General features: G+C 37.0%; 1 protein-coding gene across 2 annotated transcripts in view; it reads left to right on the plus strand.

The window, feature by feature from the left end:
- Window positions 1-22,964, plus strand: part of adam19a (ADAM metallopeptidase domain 19a) — a 103,221-nt gene that overhangs the window by 19,654 nt on the left and 60,603 nt on the right. For both annotated transcript variants that reach the window (XM_081348457.1, XM_081348458.1), the window contains exon 3: window positions 10,599-10,675. In XM_081348457.1, coding sequence (XP_081204583.1) covers window positions 10,599-10,675 — 77 coding nt within the window. The remainder of the gene's footprint in view (window positions 1-10,598; window positions 10,676-22,964) is intronic.

Raw genomic sequence — 22,964 nt, forward strand, 5'->3', positions numbered from 1 at the left:
TGAAGGTAGGTAGGTGTGTTAAAGAATTGATAAGCCAAATAATAAGACGGTCTGGCACAATCCACATGCTCCAACTGAATGTCGCCTTTTGTATGGTTCAGCAAATCTTATATAAAATGATGTGGGGAGTTTAGAAAAGCAGCACTGAATGCTCAGACACACACACACACACACACAAACACACATCGGCACACAATGCAGCATACAAAAACTAGCTGAGACATGGCCAGTTTTATTATTTAATAATGTTTCTTCATTCAGTGTTGTTTTGTTGGACAGATGACTCACTTTTGTTGAGATGTGGATGTGCATGAGAACGGCTAACCAAAAATAAATTCATTTTAATGGTTCTGTTGGAGGACATCAAGGTTTCTTTTTTTCTTCTTTTTTCTTTCTCAAGTATGTTGTGAGTCATATTTTCATTCCAAAACTGTCTGGACATATGTTCAAAAAGGTAGGCATTCAAAGATTTTGCAGGTCTTTGTGAGTGGAATGTGAAGATTGTGCGTAATCAAGTAGTATGCATCTGGCTTTGTGTGCCAAGGTTAGATTTAAGTGTGTGTGTGTGTGTGTGTGTGTGTGTGTGTGTGTGTGTGTGTGTGTGTGTGTGTGTGTGTGTGTGTGTGTGTGTGTGTGTGTGTGTGTGTGCACTACTGTACACTGAACACCCTCGATCTGAATTACCGAATACTATCACAACTTTTTGATCAATATTGTGATATCCTGTATCCTGCATCTCTCCTTCATCCAAAATATTCCCATGCAAAATATTTTTGGCCAAGTCCTTATCCGGCCCTGAATTCACCTTCCCTGTTTCTGTGCTGTCTTCTGTCATAACGATAAACTCGCTCTGTTCTGTTCTTGCACTTGCACACTGAGGGGGACTGGCCGGAAAATCATGCTTTCTGAGGTTTAGAAATTGCGGATGCTCACATCGCAATTTTATTACGATTTCGATTAATCGCACAGCTATGAAAGTCTTTTCAGGTGTTCCATGTATTCAGATATATACTTCAGTACCATTATTCTAAATGACATTGAAATACTTTTATTTAAAAAAGGTAAAAAACAGCTGTGTCAGGTGTTGTTGTGAAGATGTTTTTATCATATGTTCAAGCACTGAACACTATAAAGCCAATGAAGATTTGAAGGCCAAATGTAAATTGTACTGTATGAAAATTGTGTCATCATATACTCACCCTCTTGTTGTTCCAAACCTGTATGAATTTCTTTCTTCTGCTGAACAGAAAGGAAGATATTTAGAAGAATGTCAGTAACCAGACAGTTTCTGGTACCATTGACTTCCATAGTATATATATATTTTTTCCCACTATGGAAGTCAATGGTACCAGAAACTGTCCAGTTACTGACATTCTTCTAAATATCTTCCTTTCTGTTCAGCAGATTCATACAGGTTTGGAACAACATGAGGGTGAGTATATGATGACAGAATTTTCATTTTAAAGTGGAGTATCCCTTTAAGTTGTAGCTGAGGCATTGTATCGTTATCGAGAGACTGCTTTTTCTCTGCGCTGCGAAAGCAAATTCACTTTCCATGAACACTTCCAAAGGATGAGGACTAGCGTTCAAATTAATACTGTAAAACTGATGCTATCGTTACTGTTTGTATGTCGTTGACATGCCAGTCATTCTCTTCCTGTCTAAGCATGGCCAGAATAAACTGAACAATATGGTCAGAAGTCTGAGACTGAGGTCTTAGATAAATATAGAAGAGTAACTTCTATCAAAATCCTGTGTTTGATGGCCAGGAGCCATTGGTTTGGCTAGCCGACTTTAGCCCCAGTTAATTTCCCGTAAATCATCTCTTGTGTGACTCCTCTTTGACATAGTCACACACAAAGAATGAGCGATGATGAGCCCTTCAGGATAGAATGTCATGAGGAGACTGTGGTAAATTTGATCTGGTGCACACAGCTCCCTTAATGGCAGACAGGTTATATTAAAAAGATTGTCCTCATAGCTGATTCCACATCTCTCAAAGCCGTCTGTCTACGAAAGCTGATAACTGCACTATAAAAGGTCTCGTATGTGTAGCGCCGGGAAGCTCAATAATTTCTTACCTCCATTAGTCAAAATGTGTCCAGTAAGTTCAAAGGAAAATGTATGCACAAAAGAACTGAGAATTAGCTTCCTTACCAAGTGAAGATGAAACTGGGACAATTTGTCACACTGAAAAGCGAAAAGATTTAACATGAAATCACATTTCCTTTGATTTTCCTCAGCTGATGTAAACACACTTTTATGAGGTTCCTCTGTGGTCCCAGCTTGCTATTATGTGCTATCATGCTCTCTGATAAAGGATGTCATGTTCCTAAACTTATCAGAATATTAACCAAAGCAAAGCCCAAGTTGGCGCTCTGTGAAGCAGGCTGAGTGAAAAACTGAGTGTGAAAACACTTCAAATTTGAATGCATCTCTATAATTTCAATATTTTCAAAACACTTCACACGGACACGGCAATACATTATTTTCGACCCCTACAGCTCTCATAGCTAGAATTTCATTATTTCAATGTGGGATTGCCTAACCTAAAATGCATTGGTACAGATCATTACATCATTTGGAAGAGTAATCGCAAACATAAGGAGGGTGCTTTTAAAAGTCTAAAATTTTTAAAGGGATATAGTTCACCCATTTGACTTTCTTTCTTCAATAAAGAAAAGACTTTCTGTTTAATAAAAAAAGAAAACTGTAAATATATATATATATATATATATATTAGTTTTGAAATATTATTACAAATTAAAAGAGCTGTTTTCTATTTGAATATGATTTAAAATATATGAATTTCAGCATCATTACTCCAGTCTTCAGTGTCACACGATCCTTCAGATTATGATTTGCTGCTCTTATTATTATTATTATTATTATTATCAACGTTGAAAATAGTTATGCTGCTTAACATTTTTGTGGAAATGGTGATACATTTTTCAGGAATCTTCGATGAATAGAAAGTTCAATAAACAAAATTTATTTGCATTTATTACAATTATGTATTACATTTATTAAAGCATTTATTAAATACAAATCTTTTTTAACATTTTACATTTCTTCACTGTCACTTTTGAGCAATTTAATGCATCCTTGATTAATAAAAGTAATAATTTCTCTGTTTTTTAATCTTCTTACCACAATTGTTTGAAGGGTATCATTGTTTCCACAAAAATGTAGCAAAAGTAGATACAAAGTTGATAACAACAGTAACCGCTTTCCGACCGGAGGAACCTTTTCACAGTTCTCAGAACTATTGGCTAAAGTACCCGGATGTTCCCGTGGTGCGAACACGCCGACTAGGAACGATTTTAGTTCTAGGAACTCCATTTGGAGGAACTAATTTAGGTCCTACTTCAGAGTAGGGTCTAAACCAGCACTATAGGAACTATCCGTGACGTTAGTGTACGCTGATGACCAAACGCACGCGGAACACCAGCACCCGCCATTTTTAAAACAGCTAGAATGTAAACACACAGATTATAGCCTATATATTTACTCCATAAACTAACTATACAAACATGGAAAACAGTGATAGATGGGTCTCTAAACCTTTATGCTGAAGAGAAAATCCAACGCAACTTTGAGGGGACCAAGCCAAACATGATTATGTTTATCTGCCCAGCTAGCAACACTGGACATCAACCACACGGCATAAGCTTTTTTTTTCATATACTGTCTACTTTCTATAACAGTTCTATCTAATAAGATATTAAACAGTACTGTTAGACAGATCACTAACTAATAAACACAGAGAATGCGAGCATTGTTTGCTCTGGCGCTCTCAGTGCCGTCAAAATTAAAGTCACCGTGCTTGCGTCACTCCCTTACCCCTCCTACCAGTTCCTATAGAGCTGGTAAGTCCCGCCCCTTCCGCAAAACCCCGCTGGACCTCTAGGTTGAAAATTCGTCAATGCAAGTGAATGGGAGAAAATAATTATTTTCTGGTCCCGTTTGAATTGTGCCATGAATGTGAACATATGTTGTCTGTGAATTTTATAACTTTTCTTGTTACGAGTTTGACAGTATATGGTATGATTCTTCGGCTAGCAGTTGTGGAAAAGACATAGCGAGAAAGACTACATGTCGCCTATGTGACGTCACCCCATAAAGTTGACTTACCCATGGTTTTCGCCAACCTCAACGATTTTGTCCTCTCCCTGAAAGAAGGCGGTGAAGTGCACCAAAGACACAGCCATGTTTAGCGGGATCCGTGAGCTAGTGTCCGTGTGCTAGTGGTGTTGACGTTTCAAACGCGTCGAAAGCAGCGAAGAGTTGTAGTCCACAAAGTGCTCTCACACAAAGTCTAACCGTATCAAACTTCTACCCGCTAAATTGTAGCATTCTTTACACGAAAAGTTATATAAAAAATTCACAGACAACATATGTTCACATTCATGGCAAAATTCAAACGGGACCAGAAAATAATTATTTTCTCCCATTCACTTGCATTGACGATTTTTCAACCTAGAGGTCCAGCGGGGTTAGCGGAAGGGGCGGGACTTACCAGCTCTATGGCCACTTGGCCAGTGCGAATGCAAACAGCAAAACCGAGTTTGGGGGAGAGTAGTTCATAGAACTGTTTAGAAGTGGACAGTTCCTATAACTAAGTTCCTGTAACTACTTGGTCAGAAAGCGGCTAATAATACATGTTTCTTGAGCAGCAAATCAGTATATTAAAATGATTTCTGAAAGACCATGCGACTAAAGATTGGAGTAATGATTCTGCAAATTCAGCTTTCAGCAGAAATAAATTACACTTTTTAATTGATAAAAATAGAAAACAATTATTTAAAATTGTAAAAATATTTAACAATATTACTGTTTTTACTGTAATTTTGATTAAATAAATGCAGCCTTGCTGAGCATAAGATACTACTTTCAAAAACATTTAAAAACACTTTGACAGGTACTGTATAAGCAGGTTTCCACCGAGCGGTATGGTACAGTTCAATACAGTACAGTTGTTCTTGTTCTTGCTTCTCGTCATGTGGCTTTTTGTCACAAGAAGAAGACAAGCTTTGTTTGAACAAAGGCTGCAGGCTGCAAGGAAAAACACAGCTGAAATGCACGCGCAAGTGACGATTCTCTGTCAGCCAATCAACTTTCTGCAGTGAGTCTAGCTCCACCCTTTAATAGCGGACTACTGTGCTAGGGAAAAGTGGATGTCACGTGTCAGTGTATGTTTGGACTTTCAGTTTGTGTTTCAATTTGTTCCTGTTTTCCTTTGTTCTTTTCCCGCCACTCCTTCGTTTCCATGGTTACTGTCATAATCAGTTCAGTTGTATCACCGGTTTAGTCATCGTCATCCGTATCACCGGTGTTCTGTTAATCAGTGTAATCTGTTTGTATTTAAGTTCTGTCTGTTCAGTCAGTCTTCATCAGATCTCCATTATATTTAGTGTGAGTTACTACCTCTTCTGCTGTCCTGTATTTAATTACATTAAACCTTCGTTCTTGGAAATATATCTTTGTCTCTGTCTGCCTTCCTGCAACCACCTGTGACAGTGGAAGAGTACGGTTCGGGATTAGGGTACCATTCACAACTTCTGACAATGGAACCAGCAAATTGTGTACCGTACTGAACTGTGCTGTGCCGTACCGCTTGATGGAAATGAGGTGTTAGTTTTGGGCCACTTTTGCCGACAGTCTGAAGAAGATTTGGAAATGTCTCCTTTTGTGAAATCTAAAATATTAAAGGTTTGGAAATGTGAAGAGTAGCTTTTCCTTTATATTTTTCTTTTTAATGTTCTATTATGTATGAAAATGTTCAGCTGATATGCATGCCTTGGCACAAATGTAAAGCCCTAGTATGGTGCAGTCTTTCAAAAGACTACAAGCTTGCAGCCCAGCATGAGCTCTGGGACTGCGGATACCACGCACCTCAATGCCCACCTCCCTGGCTTTGTGTTGCTCTTTCATTTATCATTCAGATGTAATCATGTCAACAGTGGAACAACCGATTCCCCTCATATAAATATTTAAACTTGAGGTGATGAAGAGTCTAGAGAGGTATCTGAAAGGGTATTCTTAATCTGTGTTTTTTTAAGTAAGATATCATCATCAATAGAGGAATGTGTCTGGGGATACAAGTACATGTTATTTCTACCTACTATTCAGAAGATATATATATATATTTTTTTTTTTGTTGCCAAAGTGACCTAGACTAAATTGGCTGTGCCTGTGACATAGAGTGCAAATAGAACTAACACAAATCAAGCATTTGACAGGAATGAAATGTTAAACGATAACAGATTTAGGGTGTGCCGACATGTTTTGACTTCTAAGTCTGGGGATCTGAATTCCAACAGCATTACTGAAGGAACTTAACACAGAACATTACGACAACTTCTGTCATCTACAATTTTTGTACAATCACTTCCAAGCAGTTTTGTTTTTGTCTTCATCTTTCTATCTCCCTTTTTCTAACATCAATTTATCCCGCTGTCCTCTGACATCTTCTTTCGTCCCTTCACCTGTCTCTTTGACAGCGGCATGCAGGGCTGGATTTACCTCATATTGTGACAGGCAAAATTAATTTTCATTTCATGTTAAAAAAAGATGAAGAGCTACGTGCTGGCCATTTAAGACAGTATTGGCAATGGAGTGCAACAATGCCCTCACACTTTTTCAGCGCTGCTGGTTTTCTTTTTTTCTCTCCAATATTTCAGTTATAAGTCATGAACCAAGCAAATTGGCTACGAGGCGAATCACAACACTACAAATTTTCATTTAAAACAAAAAGTTGGACAGAATGACAAATGTACTAAACTGTGTACTTAACGGTTTTAGTGAGGGAAAGAACTACAAGCCCATGAAGCACTGCGAACAGCATAATCAAATTAAAACTATGGATAAATATACAGTAAGACTACTCATTTACAAATGTATAAAAAAATGTATTTTAAGTGTATTGCAAAATATGCAACATTTCAGTATTTTGAGAGCGATGACTATTACGTCATTCGCAGTGCTCCATGGAAGTGGGCGGAGCTATTTTAGACCGTGTTGCTTTTCCGACTCTCTGATTGGTGTCATTTTCTGTACAGCATCATGTAGTTTTTCACCATGCAGGAATTCCACTGTTAAACATGGTTATTTTAAAAAATAAGATGAAATAATCCGGGTTGATGGCTTCAGCGGAAGCAAATACCATGGATTAACAACCTCATCTTTAAGGGTTTATAAGTTATTGTTCAAAATCAAAATCAAGTTTTTACTTCTGGAAACCAAACTGTTGCACTCTATGATGATTCGATGGTAAAGAGATGAATTTCTTGTGTAAAGAAAATGCTGTTCTTATTCAAACAACCAGTTCTTTATTTACCTTTGCATTGCAAGCAAGCAGAGACGGTCTTAACTGTGTGTGGCACTTCTTTAAAGGGATAGTTCACCCAAAAATGAAAATTCTGTCATCATTTACTCTCCCTCAAGTTGTTCCAAATCTGCATGACTTTCTTTCTTCTGCTGAACACAAAAGAAGATATTTTGAAGAAAGTCGGTAACCAAACGACTGATGGACCCCATTGACTTCCATAGTAGGAAAAAATCAATACTAAACTATCCCTTTAAAGATTCAAGAAGGTAGTGGAGTTATGAGGTTTTACCGACAGTTTGAGGAGCCAATGGAGTTACGAGGTTTAGTAATAACAAGATTTACTAATTATTTTTATTGTGAGCATAGGCACCTGCCTAGAATGCCTATGCATAAATGCCTATCCAAAAAATGGCGGCATGAAGCTCTTGCATGTTCAGGAAAAGTGACCCCCTCCGTAACTCCTCATTTCTTCCATCTCAACGTTTTTGATTTGTGAGATGTGATTGTTTTAAACATCCTCATCTCGTCTTCCTTTATCCCATGGACTGAAACTCCCCCTCAACCTAGAACAATCTAACAGATGTATATATGTGTAGTCCTGTGATTTCTAATGCACTTCCTCTCTTCACATAGAAAATATGTCTTTATGTTCCAATAATTCCTCCACAGTTGCACTAGAAACTAGAGTTGTACTTTTTCTGACATTTTATACATTTGTTTGAGGAAAATGTAAGTGCCGCTAGCCAGAGTCACTAAGAGAGTCACTAAGGTGATGTGGGTGGTTGTCAGGGCATTACTATGCAGTTTCTAAGGGTGTTGCTACATTTTCTAAAGAAAATATGTGTGTAAATGTTGTCTGTAGTTGAGGACATTCGTATGTGGACTCTACATTTTTGGTATTAAAATGTGAGTGAGTCTTTCCCATGCACAAGTTGCTAGGGTATTATAGGGGTTGCCAGGGAGTTTCTTTGTGGTTGCTATGTGGCTCCTACATTTGTTGAGGAGTGGCAATTGCCTGTGCAAAAGTTTATCGGGTGTTGGGGTGATGGCAGGGTGTTGCTATGTGGTTGTTAATGGTGTCGCTATGTGATTGCTACATTTTACAAAGATATTAGTGGTTCTTGCCCATGCAAAAGTTGTGGGTGGATCCCAGGTTGTTGCTATGCAACAAATTTAAAATATTAGTGGTGGGTTGGCTGTGAAAAAGTTTCTAGGGTGTTGTGCTTAGTTTCCACGGTCATGTTTATGTGGTTTATTGGTTGTTCTGGTCTCTCCAGTTCCTACAGTAGATATATCTTGAGTACCTCCTTTGTTGTAAATCTAATTGCTTTTTTTTTTTTTTTTTTTGCTGGTTTTATCATCTTCCATCTTCCTATATGAGCAATAGCAAGCAGGATAGTAATAATTCACAAACACTGCCACCATCAAATTACTTTCTCAGAATGTGCTAGCAGCAAGATGTTTCACATTTGGAATCATCACTATTCTCTGCTACTCCAGTCATTTCATGTGTGGTCCCATAGGGGTACTGTTTATACAACACTCTCCCCAAGGTCTATTGAACATCTTACTGACTTGGGTTGCCGCTGGACTAAGACATTTTCCATTTGTATCGCAGGACTTTTGATGGCTGGAGGGAGGAGTTCATGTCTACTGATGTCTGACTTTTTGGAAAGGGTTTACATGGAGGATCAAAGTCTTGAGATTCCTACCCGTTTTATCTGCTAGCACAGCTAACCACAAGCAGGGCATGCAGAGTAAACACATGCTAAACACTAGCTCTGGCCCGTTGGCTTCAACACAATGTCTTTCCTTTATGGCAGGCTTTAAGTGTGCAGCTGACTAAAAAAAAAAGAGCTAATTTAAAAAAACAAAAAAACAATACAGTTGTTTTGGATGATATGGTTTTTGGAGAGAGCTCTTTACTTTTGATTTGACTTCCATATTATTGAAGCTTTAAAATCTCCACTGAAAATATCTCTAAATCTTAACGCTTAGAGGGTTTTATGTCAACATTCGTTCAAAATGTAGTATATTTATTTAAATATACATTAACATTCAGTTCCCGTTGCATTAATTGCATCAAAATAAAAAATTACAGCAAAACAGTATTATTGAGAAATATTATTACAAACATGCAAGTACACAGTTAATATTATTGAATTTTTAGCAGCCATTACTGCTGTCTTTCATACTGGCAAAATTATAACCCAATATATAATTTCATTATGACGATAACATTCCCATGTCCAACGCGTCTGACGCCAAAGGTTTCTTATTTAAATCAATAGAGTTCCCTGTTCGTCGATACCGTGATGCCTAGGGGAACCTTTAACGTCTTAATTGTGACATTGAAGGCACTTGACCATGCTTCAGTTTTTGACACCTTGGGAGTGATAATTTGTGTATTATATTATATAAAACACAGGATATAACAGGCAGATACTGTTACATGTATATTGTACATATACCGTCCGCTGAAAGAACACACTCTGGACTTTATCCAGCTTGCCTGCCAGACACACTACCCGGACCGCTCCAAGGCACGCATTACAGGGGGCGGTCCAAGGGAAGACTTCGCCGCATTCGTGGAGTGGGAGCTGGTGAACAACAACTCCCCGTTCACCATCAGCCCGGCTGAGGACCGCACCAGCCCCACTTTACATCCAGAGACTAGCCATCCGCCACCGCCGACCGGCACGATGAAGATACGAGATCCCACCGTAGACCGCAGACTTCAGACTTGGTCGTGATTGGTATCTGGACCAACATCTGGCTCCTCCTGCTCCGGGCTCCCCCTTGGCTCCTCCCACCCTCCACTCCCCCTTAAACTATTTGTTGGACTCTTCATTCAAAAAGAACAAATATTCCAAGAGTCCAAACGATGATTTGTGTGAAGATCACCGTCTCCATCTGCGTACATCCTGTGCACACATTTAAAAATTGCCGCCTGAGGAAGTGTTACGTCAGCTTTAATTATGAAACAGCATTGGCCGTGTGTCTCGTGACCAATTGCATCATTACGTCAGCTTTGATTGTTAAATATTCTCAGATGAATAGGACATTCAGAAGAACAGCATTTATTTGAAATACAAAACTTTCGTAACTATGTAAATGTCTTTACTGCCACTTTTGGTCAATTTCATGCCTTCTTGCTGCATAAAAGTACTAATTTTTTAAATAATACAAAAAAGTAGATCTGAAACTGATCTGAAACTGTAAAAAAGTAAGATTTACTGACCTGAGTCTGTACTTTTCTGCTCATCAGGACAAGTTCCCAGAGAGGGGAGAGATTCTGGTCTCAGCCCAGGACTTGAAATTGGTTCTACAAGTTGAAAAGAATCAGTAAGTAACCTCTCGTACAAATAATTGAAGAAAAAATTATCTGATTGCAGATCTGATTAATGCACTGCTGAAAGATTTTTGAATTGTTTTGTTGAATACATATCCAATAAAATATAATAACTAGATCTAGCTTATAAGGTGAAGATGTGGGAGTGGAGCTGAATGTATCTGTAAATGGTAAAATGGCTCCAGGATATGTGCTGGAGTTTAGACAGTTGAATAATTACTTGAGCCACAGATCTTCTGGAAAAGGGAACAGGTATCTCTATCACCCTCTGATTGTTCTGCCAAATGCTGAGATGAACCAATGCCATGGAGTCATAGTCTGAGTCTGACTGTACTGGAATCCTTTGGGGATGGATTGCCTTTTCCTCCTCAGAAATTGCAGGACCAGATTATTGTTACTTGGCAGAGTTAATGTTTATTTTAACCACATATGAACCTTGCATTCCCAGTCTGGTTTTCCAAATGTAGGTCAGAAGAAAGGACACCCACTCTGACACACATAAACACAGAGCAGCCTGACTTCCTGAGTATTTTCGAGGCCCGAAGGAACCCTCAAAGCGGTCCCACAGTCTTTTTTGGAGTTTTTACAACACAAAGTACTCTCCAAGCAGGTCGAAGTGAAGAAAATTGGGAAAGTCAGGGCATAGAGGACTGGCATAGAATCTAGATCACAGCCACATTGTAATGGATCTAGGAAATGGAGGATAGCTTGAGGACTTTTTAATGAAGTCACTCAATCTATAGACTAAGGTTTTCTTGAAATGGATAACGGAAGGTGCATTACTTGAGTGTATATGCCATTTGTCTAATTGCTTCTTTACATTGCATCTCTTGCAGTGGAGTGCTTTCAACACACAACAGAAACTAAAAGGTTATTCTCAAAGGGAAGGGCAAGGGGTGTCTGCTTTGTGAAAAGGGACATTTCCAAAGAAGCACACCTGTTTTATCTATGCACTATAGCGCAGAACGATTATAGAATTTATATATTATAAAGTACTTATTTTGTGTATGGCAACTGAATGTCTTAGCAAGCAGAGATCTGTGTCCCTGAATTGCGTTTTTGCTGGTTATGCTTCAGTAAATTAAGACAACCTCACAATGACTATGTTAGTATAACAACGCTGTTGTATGTTGCAAAAGTTGCCATTATAATCAACTACGTTGACAGTGCGTTGAATTGTTATTAACAATGTGTCTATGCCTTTTAGTGTTCAGGTGAAATTCTGGTCAAATTTCATGGGCAAAAAACATCAATTTTCTATTGCCAGTAGTGTAGTGATGATGAAGCACAGCTCACAGAGAAATCACCTTCAAACTAAGCAGCTTTCTGTCAATGTGACAATGCACACGACCAGCTTGAATTTGTTGCAAAATCTATGGGGGAAATCTTTCACCCTCTTTCCAGATTCCAGTTCCAGATTGCAGTTTCCTAAACTGGAGCTGGTGTATTATCATCCCGAGATGAATGAGAAACAGAAACCAAATGGAAAATAATTAGTGTATATTGTTCATTTCAAGCAATAGATATATCATGCACATTTGATCTGATATAACTGGATTGATGACTATCTTGTAAGACTAGTCTTAGCGGTTTATGCAACCGGCTTCTGTTAAGAACTCTAGCAGCTGCATTTTGGATTAATTGTATTTGACAGGCAATTTTCAGTCCATTTTATTTTCCAGGAGAATATTAGTTTTAAATGTGAATTGTTTATTTGAAAGTAGATATTTCAAGCTTTCTTTAGACGTACGTTTCATGTTTGTGTGATAAGTATTCGCTGAGGTTCAGTTCATTATTCAGACGTCTTTCAGAAAGTTTCTCGCGGAGACAGCGACAGCTGAAAGCACACCCTGTTTATTTTCTTAAGTTGTTTACGCTGTCATGAGGAAAAAATCCAGCAGAACGCGGCGGCGCATTCTTAGGGCTCAGAGGGTTAAAGGTGATATTTAAAAAAAAAAAAAAAAAAAACTGGAAGGTGAATATGGATTATCAAATGTGTAATAATAATGTCAATTAGTCTAATAATGAAAGTTATAATAATGAAATTGTGTATAAAATGTTTCATTTGAAATATTCACAGCTTAAACATACAATCATGTTGAATTTTAGCTCCCAAAAATATAAGCCCTGAAAATACAATGCGTTAAAATGCCAGCACTCTTCAATTAGTGCATTTTTTTGTTTCTAAGACATCTGTAGTTATTTTACTTCCATAAACCACATTCCACAGTCTACATTCCAAGAGAGTGCAAACTAAATAGCAAACCAGAAAATAAATTCAAATTACTATCAGTGCTTTCTGTTTTGAAGCTTCTTTTTGGCGTCAGGTAGTGTTTCTAAAGCATTAATTTTTGTGTACCACAGCAAACAGTTTAAACCAGGATGAAACTGTTTTAGGATTGGTTGTAGTTACTGGTAGTTTTAAATGCTTGCATTTATTAACACAACCGAAATGTCTGTGATTGCTTTAAATTCTCAACCTCTGCAAAAAAATAAAAAAATAAGAAAATATAAAATAATGCAATGCAGTTAGTTACTATCCATAATCATGGATGTGATTATTCATTATGCAGCTCTAATACACCACCCACTTGTAAATGAAGTTGAAAAAACAGAAGGAAATAATTGGCATAGGGGTACTACTTTGGTAGTTTAACCATGAACTAGTTTTAAAACATGAGTAAAGATCATCGTTTAACTTTAGTCTTGCATTCTGACCTCTGACAACTGGGGTTAAGGGTCACTTTTCTTATGGCTGTGTTGCATCATGTATGATCCATAACATGGCCATAAAAACCTTTAGAAAACATCTAGGCATATTTTTTTCCTTTTATGGAAGTACTTATTAGAAACAGTTTTCTAAGTGAAAATGTAGGCATAATTTAAATGGTTCTTGAATAGCTCCATTGTGTATGCCATACAGTGAGTCTCTTTTCTTTCCTTGAGAATAACAAGAGGCTCTCATTCTGCAAACGACAATAAGAAATAGGTACAGTGTTGTGTGTGTGTGTGTGTGTGTGTGTGTGTGTGTGTGTGTGTGTGTGTGTGTGTGTGTGTGTGTGTGTGTGTGTGTGTGTTTTCTTCTCACAATTCCTAATACGTGCACGGTTTTTGCATTTTATTCATAGCCAAGTTATTTGTGATGTAAATGAGCATGTTTGTGTGTGTTTGCATCTGAGCTGGCATTTAATTGAAAAGGCTGATATACAGTTTAAAGAGAGTGAATGAGCAGATACGGGCAGATGACGGGCATGCTTTAGGCAGTGTTTGTTACCTGGAGTGATGAGTTTTAATCTTTTTTGGGGAGGATCCACATATTTTAATTAAATTTTAAACTGAATAATGCAGAAGTTTGTCCTTTAACATCTGGTATTTTAAGGTACTACAGTGATTGTTAGCCATCTCATTTCTAGCGATGGCATTGTGGAGTTGTCTGTTTCTTTTAAGGTCAAGTGGTTTGTGAAAAGATTGCGTTTTAGAGAGAGAGGGGAGGAGATCGTGGTGTATCGAGGGTGAAAGAGATTAATAGAGTTTATATTGCTTAATATGAGAGAGAGAGAGAGAGAGAGAGAGAGAGAGAAACTAAAAGGAACGAATGTGATTGGAGGGCGTGTGAGAGAGCAGGAACGTATTTGAGAAGTATAAACTGATGGTGTGAAAGAGAAGGGATAAAGAAGCATGGAGGGTGAGAGGGGTTTAGGGCATGGAGAGTGGTGATAAGGAGACAGAGGATAGGGGGATGAAAAGAAAACGAAAGGGGATGAAATGAAGAGTCCTAACAGGTGGTTGTGGTTTAGCTCCATTGGCAGTTGAACTCCAAATATCCGAACCTCATTTCCCATTAGAGCTGAAGTTACTGACCTACATATTTTATTATGAATATTTTAATGTATTCATCCCTGAGGATATGATATTTTAAATATTTTTTTATGGAATTGCAGCACATGTTCAGGATTAAGCCAACAGCTGTCTGTATAATTCAACACAGTCATAAATCATGAATTTTTAAAACCTTGCCAGAGGTGTCATGGTATCACTAATGGTTAGGTCTGTCAATCCAATGATTTTTTTTTTTTTTTCATCTAATTTGTAATATCATACTGCATGCTTATTAATTAATCAAATGAATCACATATATTATTAGTTGTGAAAAGCCCCCAAATGAATATAATTTAAGTCAATATATTGATTGTTTTATTTTCATATCCTTAAACCACAGTCCACAGCAATCTATTCAGTTTGTCAGTCTGTCAGACGCAGATTATTGCCCATTAACGCTGGACACTTTTCTTGCATTCAGTCTGCTCTTTTTTTTTTTCGAACATATGCCAAGCACGTCTTAGCCGTTGTCAAATTTCACTGTTTTCACAGTGAAGATAAAAAATAAAATAAAAACTTTTAAAAGGTACACTACTGTATGTAAGTTTTGGTCTTCTAGCAAAAAAATGCATACATTTTGCGGAAGAACATTGTTTTGGTTGTGCTTTGGCTGTGCAAATGAATATTATCCTACAGCTCATTAAACATTCACCACTAGGCTTAAGAGATCTAACCAGTTAAGATAGAAAGGATCTCAAGCTGACAAGCTGATGATGTTACTGTAGCTATACCCATTAATAAACATGGTACTTCCTTGAGAATAAATTCCAGCACAGTGCTAAAATAACCCATAATGAAAGGACTCTTCTCAATAGATAATGCTTTACATTCAACTCTGTTTGAGAGTTTCATATGGCAATTTATCTGTTCACACCTGATTCACCTGCTGAGTTTAATGGTTACGTTATGCTTAGTTCTGCGTTATTATCATGCTGTTTTGGTTCTCGCCATCTCCAAAAAGCCAAACCAATGTTGATTGTCGTTTTATAACGAGTTCTGCCGCGTAACACTTTATTTTAAGGTGACATAGTTATACGTTACTACATGTACTTACTATAGTAATAACAGTAAATTATGCATAATTACTAATAATTAACCTTAAACCAAACCCTAACCCTAAGCATAACTCTATAGTAAGTACATAGTTAATTAATACTACCCAGTACTTATTTGAGTAAGTGCAATGTAACTGTCACCTTAAAATAAAGTGTAACTTAAACATTTATAATAGGCCTAGCATAGTGAATCAGGGTAAGACAGAAACTCGTTTTGGAAGAAGGGTTGATGATATATTGACTCGTTTTTGAAATTGTGTAAATTTTGAACAAAGAAAAAAAAAGTTACATACTTAAATATACATACTTAATACATACATAAATATGTATATACTGTATATATACAGTATATATATTTCTATTCCTGTTTGTGAATTACTGCAGATGCTTTGCTTATTTCAAGCTTGAATTAGTCCAAGAAAAAATTCTGGTAGAAAAATCACTTTACATTTATATAGACTATTGTATTATACAATTATTAACAAAATTAGTGTGTTAAATGAACAGCTTTACTACGACTACTACTACTAATAATAATAAAACAGAAGAACGCTGTATGCTCAATGAACGCTCAATGCTTGAAATGCAGCAGAAGAATAGTGTTAAGGTTCAAGTTTTAGCCTTTGGTTCTGTGCAAATGAAATGCTGTATCAGAAGCACTTCACTGTTGTCATGACACTCAGCATGTATGAGAAGCGACAAACAACACAACAGTCTTTGCAGTGTAAAAGTGTGAATCACAATTCAGCATGCAAATAATAAAAAAAACTGCCACAGTTTAGTATGCAAATCTTACAATGAGAGTGTTTACATTTTTTAATACATGTTTATATTTATTTCATATATACACTACTGGTCAAAAGTTTTAGATCGGTAAGATTTGTTATGTTTTTAAAAGAAGTCTCTTTTGCTCACCAAGGCTGCATTTATTTGATAAAAAAACATTAATATTGTGAAATATTATGACAATTTAAAATGACTGTTTTCTATTTTAATATATTTTAAAATGTAATTTATTCCTCAGATGAAAGCTGAATTTTCAACATAGTCTTCAGTGTCACATGATCCTTCAGAAATCATTCTAATATACTGATTTTATGCTCAAAAAAAACATTCATTAATATTTTCAATGTTGAAAACAGTTGTGTAAATTTTTTTTTTCAAAATTCTTTGATGAATAGAAAGTTCGAAAGAACAGCATTATATATATATATATATATATATATATATATATATATATATATATATATATATATATATATATATAGATATATATATATATATATAAATATAGCTGCGAGCAGCGATGAAGGGCCAAAGCCGGCGGCACCGCCACCCCGGTGCCTTTAGGTAACTAAAGGCATCGGGGTTGCGGTGCCACCGCCTTGGGCCCGTAATCGCTGCTCGCAGCTATATTTTATTTTATTTCTTTCCCCCAAAAATAAAACAAAAATTCTTACTGACCCCAAACTTCTGAACGGTAGCGTGTAATGTTACAAAAGCTTTCCATTTCAGAAAAATGCTGTTCTTTTGAACTTTCTATTAATCAAAGAATCCTGAAATAAAAATGTAAAAAAACTTTTTCAACATTGATAATAATCATAAATGTTTCTTGAGCATCAAATCATCATATTAGAATGATTTCTGAAGGATCATGTGACACTGAAGACTGGAGTAATGATGCTGAAAATTCAGCTTTGATCACAGGAATAAATTACACTTAACTATATATTCACATACAAAACAGCTGTTTTAAATTGTAATAATATTTCACAATATGACTGTTTTTGTTTGTATTTTTAATCAAATAAATGCAGCCTTGGTGAGCAGAAGATACTTCTTTTAAAAACATTAAAAATCTTACAGATCTAAAACTTTTGACCGGTAGTATATATATATATATATATATATATATATATATATATATATATATATATATATATATATGAAGAGTTCAGATGCAAAAGCCTCTAAATGCCATCTGAAATTTTCTTATAGAATGATCATTTTTATCAAGCTTGTATATTTAAGTTCAGTAATTTCCCTTAAATGACAATTAATAGGTAATCTTCATTGCCATTTAAGTGAAATTATTGAATTTAAATATACAAGCTTGATAAAAAAGATCATTCTAGAAGAAAATTTCAGATGGCATTTAGAGGCTTTTGCCTCTGAATTCATATATATATATATATATATATATATATATATATATATATATATATATATATATATATATATATATACTGATTGTTGGTTAAGTACAGGCCCCAAGGGTAAGGTTTTAAGTTATAAGTCTCTATAAAACATTTATGGCCGGTGTCACAGACAAGCTTTGTGCTGTTTAAACTGAAAACAAATTGGACTGACATATTTTAAAATGTGTCAGTGCCATTGTTTTGTCTCAAGATGCACACCAGTAATGTTTTATTCTAAGGCACGTTTAAAAAAGCTACTTAAATGTCCTAATTTAACTAAGGCCTAATCATGGCTTAATCTAAGCCCTCTCTGTGAAACCAGGCCTTTAAAACAAACGTCTAATCTTTCACCATCGAAGCTACATCTTGAAAAAAGGATATCGCGGCTTCTGCTTGCATTTATTTGCTAACCAGAACTGCATTTAGCAGTGCAATTCTTAGAAAAACAACTTCTCGTAAGAGCCTAACATTCTTTTGCCATTAGACACAGAGCTAAATTGTGCATGATGTGATTATGCATTTATGAATGCCATCTGCAGCGGCGAGAACGGTCGCATGCTTCCTAACACAACTCTGTTTCACCCTGATGCATTTCTCAGACTCTCTGCCCTGCAGTCCCATCTGCAGAAGGCTTGTTTTGTTCTCTTCCTGACAAGCAGCCAGTGTTTGTGTAATCTGCTCTCCCGTGCATCCTCAAGATTAAGTAAGCCTTCCCTCTTCAGTCTTCGCTGAAAATATCACTGAGAGTGATGATTCTATATTTGCGTTTAGATGAGCACTCGTAATGCTCACTGATTATAGTGGAAATATTGTTGTTATTGCCATATTTAATGTGACTGTGACATGTAGCAGGAACAAGCTGGTGGAAATAACAGTTTGATATTGAGAGCGACTCAGATTTTGAAACGGAATGAGATGCAGGACTGTCAACTCCACACAGCTGTGTTGGAGTAAAGAGTTTTTTCCTGACAGTATTTAGTCCCACGATATAGTGGCAGGATGTATTGTGATTCCAAACAAACCACTGTCCAGTCAAATTAGTGCTTTTTGTCAATGTGTGAGATAAAGACCACTATTTAAGTAGTGGCGATTTAACTGATGACTGAATTTTCAATTTAAGAGTGAACTGTCCCTTTAAGTATGTACAGCAGAGCAATGGCTAAGCATTCCTATTTGCATTTCCATACTTGTCGATGAGTTTCTGACTTAAATGCAATCAGTACAAGAGTTACCAAAGATTCTCTTCCTGAAACTTAGTTCATCTTTATCAGATCTTGTGTGAGAGGTGTCAGCAGTGCTTTGTTGAGGGACGGTCCTTATAAGGGAACAGCAAGTATGTTTGTATTAGCATGACATACAGTTGAATGAATCTGTCATTTATTGTCAGCATTGAAATATTTATAGCCTCCAACTTGAGTCTTAAGTCACTAAACTCCAGACAAATGTACACAATGAAGGATATATCATTTTTTTCTCTTCTCTCACTCTTTCTCAGTCTTCACTCTCTCTCGCTTGCACATTCTCAGATGATCTTTGTTGCCTCCTCTCTACACCCATCCCCCATTTCCTTTGTTTCCCCCCCCCCCTCTCTCTCTCTTTCTGTCTAGTGTACAGTACTGCTGGTTTGAGGTGATTGGTAACAGATGGTGCCGCTTTAAAAGGGCAAGGAATTTTTTTGCCCTCAGTAGGTCAATGGGCCACAGTCTCTCTCTCTCTGGCTCTTGTCCACACACACAGCTGACTTATTTTGTGTACTTTGTCCCCAAAAAACCTTCAAATGAGAGTAAAGTTTTAACATAAGGATCAAATGTCAGGATCATCACAGGCTAGGTATCAGTGTGCATGCTAGCAATACTTAAAGGGTTAGTTCACCCAAAATGAAAATTCTGTCATTAATTACTTGCCCTTGTGTCATTTCAAATCCGTAAGACTTTCAATCATCTTCGTAACACAGGTGAAGATCTTTCTGATGAAATCTTTCTGAAAGTTTCCTGCCCCACCGTTGACAGCTACGCAACTAACATTTTGACGCTTCAAAATGTTCATAAAGAGATTGTAAAACGAATCCATATGAATTGAGTGGCTTAGTCCAAATTTTCTGAAGAGACACGATCGCTTATATGATGAACAGATTGAATTTAGGCTTTTATTCACATTTAAACATTTATCAACTCACACATCAGTTGTGCTTGCTTGAAGTGCGAGAACCAATGAGGTTCATTCTCGTGTTACGCAGCACGCTTGAGCTTCCGCAAGAACCAATGAGGTTTGTTCTCGTGTTACGCAGCACGCTTGAGCTTCCGCAAGAACCAATGAGGTTTGTTCTTCCGCGTCAAGCATGTTCGGTTGAGCTTCTGTTTATGTTCGCTGATCAATGTTAATATGTGAATAAAAGACTTAATTAAATCTTTTCATATAAAACGATTGAGTCTCTTCAGAAAATGTGGACTTCATATGGATCTCTTTATGAACTCTTTGAAGTGGTAGTTGCGTAGACTGTCAACGGAGGGACAGAAAGCTCTCAGATTTCATCAGACCTTCATTTGTGTTCCGAAGATGAACAAAAGTCTTGCGAGTTTGGAACGACTTAGGGGTGAGTAATTAAATTTTAATTTTGGGGTGAACTAAGCCTTTATGCCGAGTTCAGACTGCATGATTTTAGCCCCGATTTTGGCTCGCCGACAGGTTTTGAGAAATCGCCGACAAATGCCCGAAATCACAGGCAAATCGGTGCTCGTTCACGCGAGTGACAATCACGCAGTGTGAATGAGCAAAGACGCGATCTGAGAGAATCACCGTCGAGTCGCCGACGCCCGTGAGATATTTGGCATGCTAAATATCTGGACCTGTCGGCGATTCAAAATCCTGCTGTGTGAAAAGTGTTCTGACTGAAAACTACATCGGCGATGACCGATAGCCAATGAGAGAGCAAGATACAGAGCAGCGGGGAGTTCGGGGAGGAGTTATAAGTCACAATATCAGTATTTTAATAGATATATTTACAATTATATCAAACAGAAACAAAGCACAAATATTTGCTTGACCAGCAGCACATTAACATTATTTATTTACCCCAAACTCTCTTTGCAGAACACACAGTCCTTGCTACCCTTGTCTTCCCAGTCATTTCCTCACGCATAATGTTTTTCTTTTTCTCCTTTTCGCTGCAAATCAGTGCACAGACAATTTGGATCGCAAGCTTCTTGCAGGCTATAATTTTTAATAACAATTTCAAACTCGCGCGAGAACTGCGGTCTTACGCACGCAGGATTTTGCGCTATTTCCTTATCACTTCTCGCGTGTTTTTGGTTGCGAAACGTAGTTTGCGGGCCAGACAGGAGTTGTCGGCGATTCTTCCTCCTGAAAGTCATGCAGTGTGAAACCTTCTGTCGCCGATGCATCGTGCAGTGTGAACACACCAGCAACTGAATGTTACCCTGGATAGTCATGCAGTGTGAAAAGAACAGTGACCCGACTACTTTGAAAATCGTGCAGTCTGAACTCGGCATTAATGTAAATTTTCAAGTTGGCTACAATAGTACTTTTCAAGAAATACTAAGCCGTCTTAGACAAAATACATTGTAAAAAACATTATAATTGTTACATTAAGAAGTTATTTCGGTAACACTAATGTCTCATTAGTTAAATCTGTTACAGAATTTATTCATCTTTGTTAACCTGTTGTTGTAAAATACAACTGTTCATTGTTGGTTCATGTTTGCTAATGTTAATAATTGGGACCATTAAATTATATTAACAGATACAACTTTTGATTTTTGATATACACATTAGTATTGCCTGCATATAGATAGAAACAAAATATGATGTAAAAAAAAAGATGATTCTAAAATAAAAAAAGAATGATATTTTTCAAATATGATATTTTTAATACTAGTAAAACATTTGACATTTTTACTCAAGTCAGACAGAGGAAAATGAAGTGGCTTAGCAGGCAACTCCATTGATTGTAATTGGAGTGATTTAGTTTTGTTGAGTTGCAACATGCTGCTTACTTCAGTATAGACATGGTGCCAGAGCTGGCTGTCCATTGTCATGACAATCAGTTAGTCTCTTGTTTTCTGTCTGCAGTAAAATGTTTATTTTTAATTATATTAATTGATGTGAAATTATTTGGTCTACAGTCCTCTTATTTTTACCTCTTGCTCTTGACTGTTCACTACCTGATTGGCTTCACATTGTTTGTAAGAGTCTCATTCCTCTCATTTGAACAATAAAACAAGATGCAGTCATCTCTCCAGTGCTGTGAGCTCAGCTCTTCTCTCTGCCACACTTTGAGTTCAGCGTTTTTAAAACTGTAAACACCTTCAGTTTTCCAGACAGGAAGGACATAATAGCGGTTGCAGACTGCAGAATACATACCGTTGAGACCTGATATGTCGCACCATACTGACCTTGAGCAAAATGCTTTGATAGTCTGGTGCTATCAGATGGTAGTTGTGAATCTCTTTGACAATTTACAGTGCTTTGGATCATAAGGACCAGAAGGAAATGTCATTTTGTGATACAGCAGAACAGCTGTTATGAGAGATGCTGGTGGTCAATCTTCTGTGCTCAGAATTGGGGGGAAATGCTATTTATGATGAGCTCTTTGGGTGTTTAAAATATTAAGCAGAAGCTTGTCACACGTTCCTGTCTTAAAATTGTACTGTAAAAAAGAAGTCTGCCTCTTCTTGTTTTAAAAGTAAAATAAGCTGAGCTATAGCTGCTTTGTCAGTCTTTCACAATCTGAATAACCTTGAAAACTCTGAACTTTACTGAAACGAGACTGAAACTTTTTTACCTGCTGCCATTGGGTGGTTTCCTGGCCATTGCGCTGTGGCTCCAAAGATTCAAACTGTTTTGATTTGTTGCTGTTCTGGGATGTTAGGGTGTTGTCAGGGGGGTTATAGGGCGTTCTGGCCAAATGAGCCCAACCTAGTTCTTTATAATATTCTGCTTTCTAAATATGACTCACGTCCCACCTTCTGTGTAAGTCTATGAATGTTTTTCCCGGTGAAATTCGTAAGTTCGTTAATAGCATTAAACACCTCTAATCAACAAGACACACATTTTAAGGTGTCATTCATGTCTGTAGGAGGGTTTTGTTGTACACTAAATACTCTACGTTTGAGTGATAATAATAGTGATGC

This window comes from Scardinius erythrophthalmus (assembly GCF_964197995.2).
Source record: "Scardinius erythrophthalmus genome assembly, chromosome: 2".
Classification (NCBI taxonomy): domain Eukaryota; kingdom Metazoa; phylum Chordata; class Actinopteri; order Cypriniformes; family Leuciscidae; genus Scardinius; species Scardinius erythrophthalmus.